At 33.9% G+C, this 6,720-nt stretch overlaps 2 protein-coding genes and 1 long non-coding RNA gene across 3 annotated transcripts; 2 read left to right on the top strand and 1 right to left on the bottom strand.

Moving 5' to 3' along the window:
• On the top strand, nucleotides 1-1,096 carry AT5G60670 (Ribosomal protein L11 family protein). Its single transcript, NM_125460.3, has one exon. The coding sequence runs from the start codon at nucleotides 34-36 to the stop codon at nucleotides 532-534; it is 501 nt and encodes a 166-aa protein (NP_200875.1). The 5' UTR covers nucleotides 1-33; the 3' UTR covers nucleotides 535-1,096.
• A 252-nt stretch (nucleotides 1,097-1,348) lies between these two features.
• Nucleotides 1,349-1,828, bottom strand: AT5G08965. Its single transcript, NR_143142.1, has one exon. It is a non-coding gene; the product is annotated as an other RNA (long non-coding RNA).
• A 2,565-nt stretch (nucleotides 1,829-4,393) lies between these two features.
• PIP2;4 (plasma membrane intrinsic protein 2;4) lies at nucleotides 4,394-6,232 on the top strand. Its single transcript, NM_125459.4, has 4 exons — nucleotides 4,394-4,967; nucleotides 5,167-5,317; nucleotides 5,415-5,700; nucleotides 5,796-6,232. Exons 1-4 carry the CDS (start codon nucleotides 4,661-4,663, stop codon nucleotides 5,925-5,927), a joined length of 876 nt encoding a protein of 291 aa, NP_200874.1. The 5' UTR covers nucleotides 4,394-4,660; the 3' UTR covers nucleotides 5,928-6,232.
• Nucleotides 6,233-6,720: the final 488 nt, after the last annotated feature.

Below are 6,720 nucleotides of genomic sequence, written 5' to 3'. Positions count from 1 at the left end.
GAGAGTGAGTGAGTGAGAGAAGAATCAGAGAAAATGCCGCCGAAATTGGATCCATCTCAAATCGTCGACGTCTACGTCCGAGTCACCGGAGGTGAGGTCGGAGCAGCGTCTTCACTCGCTCCAAAGATCGGTCCACTCGGTCTGGCACCAAAGAAGATCGGAGAAGACATCGCCAAAGAGACAGCGAAAGAATGGAAAGGTCTTCGAGTCACCGTGAAGCTTACGGTACAGAATCGTCAAGCTAAGGTCACAGTGGTTCCATCCGCAGCGGCTCTAGTCATCAAAGCCCTCAAGGAGCCAGAGAGAGATAGGAAGAAAGTGAAGAACATCAAACATAATGGCAACATTTCGTTTGATGATGTGATTGAGATTGCTAAGATAATGCGTCCTAGATCTATCGCTAAGGAATTGAGTGGAACAGTGAAGGAGATTTTAGGAACTTGTGTCTCTGTTGGTTGCACTGTTGATGGTAAAGACCCTAAGGATCTTCAGGAAGAAATTAACAGTGGTGACATTGATATTCCTAACGAGTGATAAAGGTTTTTACTTTTGAGTTCTCTATCGTTTTATTTTTTGTATTTGATTTTGAGGATTTGGTATTAGTAATACTATATTTCGGAAGTTGAGAATTGTTGGCTTTTGCCCATTTGAATCCTTTCTTGGGATTAATCAAAATGTTCAATTTTCTACAATCTGTCAAGTTGGTTTTGAGTCTCTAAAGATTCAAGATTTTATTTTTGAATGCTTCACTTGATTGATTAGTAGTTGTCGAGAGTGCTTAAGATTTAGTCTGTCTCGTTTCCCTGCATCATTTAGATTATGACTTGTTGAATACATCAAAAGGTTTATGACTTTGTATAATGAGGTAATTAGTTGAGTGTTTCTTTGGTTGTTGGTCTTCTAAGGCTATGTTTAGATTAGATGGAAATGTGATAGTTTCTGTTTATTGTATTAGCAATGTCCTTTGTGTTTGGTTACCATCTGGTTTGGGATAAACCATTCTTTGTCTACTTCATTGTGTTAGATCTTTAGTTTTGATTGATATGAGATGTTATTAGATTGACCGCAAAAACATATGTTAAGCTCGGTCCTTCTGGCAAAGACATGGTGTACTAATGAAATAATGAAGAATTACGTGCTCACCATTCTCTTCTGAACTTAGTATTAAACTGGATAGAAACATAACAAGTGGGATTCATATACAAACAAAAGCACTCAACTGCTTTCTTGTCAATTATTGTTGAAATCTTCTTAGTTTAAGAGTTATGACTCCAATGGGATTTAAAGGACCACAGTGGTGACTGTGCTCTGTTTCTGACCTTTATGTCAACAAACTTCAATACGTTCGTGTGTTGGTGGCATGCTGGTGGAATGGTGGCTACAAACGATTTTTCTCGTCCCAGTTCTCATAAATGGAGGCTTGTTACACGATGAGAATCGAAGAGTGCGCTTCCTTGCATCTGGCTCTTGCAGAATATGAAAGTACGTGAGTATCAGAGAACCAATCGAGTGGTGTAGACCCCAAGTGCAGGCCAGAGAAGTAGGCAAGAATTATCTCGTGATTATGTAGCTTAGCAGCATAGGAGACATGTATCATCAATGTTGAGTCCCCAACTTTTGACTCTATCCAAATTTCAAATTAATGTTTCGATCCAACATGAATAAACCAAATTGAAAACATGTACTGTGTGGTGTTGAACTTGTGCCAGATGATGTACCTATTGACGGGAGGTCCGTGGTCTGAGTCCGGTATAGTCTTCTATGAGAAGTTGTTTGATGAAGAAGAACCAGTAGTCCATGAAGGCTTGTTGGGAGCAATCGTGAGACTGAGTGCCGTTAGGTGTTTGCATAAGTCTTCTGCCCCTAACTTTAAATTCTTCAGTGTTACTACTTACTAGTACTAGAGAGTAGAGATGTTGGAAAGAAAGTGAATAAAGATTTTTAGTCATGTGCATCTCTAGTATTTTTCAAATATATTATAAGTTAAATTCTATTATTTAAACATCAAAGATTATAGAGTCCATTATCAAATTCCAAGTACTAAAATTTATGGTGATCAGAGTGTACAAAAACATGTGCTGATACTTCATTGTTACTAAATAATTTCTTGATGTTGACATCAATTGATTACTTACTAATGATAGGGGTACAGGGTACTCTAGTCTCTAGTCTACATGTTTCTTTTGCTACAAAAAAAAATTGCTGCAAAAATAATTTTTCCTAATCTAATACAAGGAAACTGGAAATAAACTATAAATAAGTATTTGGTATGATTGTCAAAAACACGCTTATAAAGTATAAACTCTGAAACTTTCACTTATCATGTTATTAAACTCTAAACCAAAATGCATAAACATAGTCACATGGATGCATATCTTGATATGCGATCTCTCACCTACACTATATTAATATTCATGTAATTACAGATTGATAACATATTATATGCAATGCATCAAGCATGTAAGTCCAAGGCTAATTGAATAATTGGAAGGGTTAGACTATGTACATGGGGTGATATTTCTAGAATATCACAAGTCCAAAAATTATTTTTATATTACCAAAATAATTAGAATGAGATTGATTAGTATCAATCCAGTGATATTTGTGATACCAATATCATCTGACGTGGCTTCTCCTTATTGGTCACATTTATCAAAATAAAAAAATAATATATATAGTTATTAAACAAATATTATAAATAATACTAAAATTTTTTTAATGATACTTTGTAAATATCACCTATGAACATGCTTTTAGGACTTAGGAGCAATTACGTGGACAGAAAGGTTCGCCTGGCAAAGACAACATATAATAAGAGCTCCAACGTTGTTCGCATGTCAAGAATCTCATTCTTATCATCTCCTCCTCATTATTTTTCTTTTCCTTATTATTATTATTATTAAATCCAACTTCTTAGTTTTGACTTTCTATAATTGGTGGGTTATTTTGAGATTTTGTTACTTTGCTCATTTAAGAAAAAAGTCACTTGTATACTGTATTTTTCATATATATATAGTTAGAGACCAAACTTTATTTGCCAAACCATTTTATAGATATATCAATTTCTAACTACATATGATTGTTACTGAATCAGTTCTCTTTAAATTTAACAAACCCAAGATAAAGAAAATGATTTTTAAGCATCGGAATTATGTGTTTAAAAAAAAATGAAAAATCCTTAGAACTAAAAACCAAAAATACTTTATGTTATATATGTATATAACATGGTAATTAAATATATTTTAAACTAGGTCTATCCCCGTTAATATCGCATATATATCATTATTTAACTTGAAATTGTGACGACGTTGATATTGAAATGTGATATAAACTTGTCCTGGAATAATTTACATGCATGTAATAAAAACGTTAATAGACAAAAATATATCATTATTTATGTTTGAGTTTGTTATCCATATATCATTAATTCATTATATCTTTTTTTTGGACAACAATTCATTATATCTAAATCATCATAGTTGGGTTACTTAACTGATAAATAAAACTCTTTTTGTTTATATTAAAAACTGTCTTCTGATACAACTATACAATATATAGGTGATTTCATATTATAATTTGGAAAGTCATGGACTGGTTCAGCCAGAATATAAAAGTACCAACTTGTTAATTAAACCGTATATTCATTTAGTATCCAGATAATCTTCATTTAATCTAACATGTTGGACTCGTTATAACAAAAAACATTGAATACAAATCTAAAAATTGAAAATAATGAATAAACATAAATGATAAGGAGATGAAATTCGACGTTGCAACGACAATTGATGAAAATAATTAAATCAAGGGTCGACCAAAACAATTATTACAAACACAAGAATGTCTAAATCAAGGGGTTGGTTGGACGGATTTAAACAAGTTTATCCTCCTCTAATCATACAATTTAAGACAGCTCTGATCCTCGGTCATGTTATTCGGAAGATGTACGCATAATATACAAAATGTTGAATTGAAGAAGCATCTTATAATTCTTACTTGACATATCTTGGTGTAGACAAAGGATTGGCTTTAAAGATTTGTTGTTTTGCGAAAATTTTACACTTAATCTACTATAGTACGTTAAAGGATGATCGTCATATTTTTGTTTTAAATTGAATCTCGGGTTAAAAATGAATTTACGACTAGTGTATATATCGCACTCTAAGTCATAATGGACTTGGATTCTAATATTTAATCTTTTATCAAAAAGAATATACTTAAATTTACTATTAAGGTATTCAAATTGTCATGCATAAAATGACTCATCCCTACACTCGAGCGGAATGAAAACTAAACCCAACATATTCATATTTTGGGTAAAAGTAAACGAATATAGATAACCAAAAACAAAACTCTAAGAAATCAAAACATTATATGCAAACCAACATATATAATAGCGAAATTGAGATTGTTTCTCATAATACCCACCAGGCACCAGCTCATTTGATTTTCAGGTCCAGAATAGATCTGATTCCTTCATAATTATTTCCAAAATAAAAAATAAATTCAATTAACTGTCCACATAGTTATCAACCATGTATATTACATTGTCTTATAATGTACTTATACCAAACCTCTATCTATATATATGCACACACAAACAAACCAAAAATATACAAATCTGAACAAACATTAAAACTCATCTCTCTCATCATCTTTGGCCATGGCAAAAGACTTGGATGTGAACGAGAGTGGACCACCGGCGGCGAGAGACTACAAGGATCCGCCTCCCGCACCATTTTTCGACATGGAGGAGCTTAGGAAATGGCCGCTTTATAGAGCGGTCATAGCTGAGTTTGTAGCAACACTTCTGTTCCTCTACGTCTCAATCCTGACTGTAATCGGCTACAAAGCTCAAACCGATGCAACCGCCGGAGGAGTGGATTGTGGCGGCGTAGGAATATTGGGTATTGCGTGGGCTTTCGGTGGAATGATCTTTGTTCTCGTTTACTGTACCGCCGGTATCTCCGGTAAGTATGTTTATATACAAACGTTCGAGTCACGTTACATAGATTTCCACAAATAAAAACAAACAAATATTATTTACGAATTTTAATTTGAGATGGTGATACCATACTATTGTTGTTTCTTTACGGTTCAGTTTGAATTAGTTTGGTCCGTTTTATCAAAATTTAAATACTTCTTTACAATTTATTTTTGTTTATGAAGGTGGTCATATAAATCCGGCTGTGACGGTGGGACTATTCCTGGCTCGTAAAGTGTCATTGGTGCGGACAGTGTTATACATTGTGGCTCAGTGCCTTGGTGCCATCTGCGGTTGCGGTTTCGTCAAAGCATTCCAAAGTTCTTACTACACCAGGTTTCATCACGTCTCAAAACTCCTATTTTTTTGGTTTCATAGATATATATATATGATCATATTACACTGTTTTACTAATATTGGTAATGATATTTAGATATGGAGGTGGAGCCAACGAGCTAGCCGATGGCTACAACAAAGGTACCGGACTCGGTGCCGAGATCATTGGAACTTTTGTCCTTGTATACACCGTCTTCTCGGCAACCGATCCCAAGCGAAATGCTCGTGACTCTCACGTGCCAGTTTTGGCTCCACTTCCCATTGGCTTTGCCGTCTTCATGGTTCATTTAGCCACCATTCCCATCACCGGAACCGGTATCAACCCGGCTCGTAGCTTTGGAGCTGCCGTTATTTACAACAACGAAAAGGCCTGGGACGACCAAGTACGTCATTAACCTTTATATAAACATATTTTTTCAAAAGTTATATGAATTGATTAGTGTTTAATTATAACATTTTGTTTTTATAATTGAAACAGTGGATTTTTTGGGTTGGACCGATGATCGGAGCAGCAGCAGCAGCGTTTTACCATCAGTTTATTTTAAGAGCGGCTGCGATTAAAGCTCTTGGCTCATTTGGCTCCTTTGGCTCCTTTAGGAGCTTTGCTTAATATACATTTATTTTAAATTAAACCACAAGTTATAAATCTTTGATCAAAATTAAAAGGATGATTACAAATGAATTAAGTGGAAGTTACATGTGATCTTCTTTATATGTTTCTGTTTTTTTGTTCTCTCTTTCATTTCATGGAATTTCCCATTCGTGTAATTGTAAATGTGGTTTTAATTAATGTTGCTTTAAGATAAAATCTCAAGTTCGCTTTATCTTTTCGTAGAGTTGACGTTAATTTTGTCTTTTGATTGTATTTCTCTCGGGAATCAACATATGTCACGCATGTTTTAAATCTCAACTTTGTATTTCCTTCCAAGCATTTTTTTAGGTTTATGTGGATTAATTAGGGATTCCAATATAACCCAAATTGTGGACCCGATTAATAAAATTTCCGTATCCTTGTTTTCTTTTTCCATTGCGGTTCCTTCAAGCTAACAAACTCTTCATGCATTCTTTGTCACCAATCTTACCAAAAATACGAAAGAAGAGAACAAATCGTATGACCTTAATTTAAAATCATTTGTTCCACATACCTATATCAAATATATAATAAACGAGTAAATTACAAAGGGTCATAAGATTTTTGAAAAAAGAGAGAGGGTAAAACCACTATATATATTACGAACTATTTGTTCTGTTAAGGATAAAGTGTATCATTCATTAACACTTGTTCTAGAAAAGGTAAATTCTATATAGATGATTGAAAACAACAAAAAATGCATGACTTCTCTTCAGTCTTCACTCATTCAAAAACACACTTTATTATTTTTCTTGATATTATGCAATCATAC

This window comes from Arabidopsis thaliana, chromosome 5 (assembly GCF_000001735.4).
Source record: "Arabidopsis thaliana chromosome 5, partial sequence".
NCBI lineage: Eukaryota > Viridiplantae > Streptophyta > Magnoliopsida > Brassicales > Brassicaceae > Arabidopsis > Arabidopsis thaliana.
This window is presented reverse-complemented; position numbering and strand designations above follow the sequence as displayed.

Bases quoted from the DNA above. Each gene is read 5' to 3' on its own strand.
- AT5G60670 (NM_125460.3), top strand. From the start codon at position 34: ATGCCGCCGAAATTGGATCCATCTCAAATCGTCGACGTCTACGTCCGA.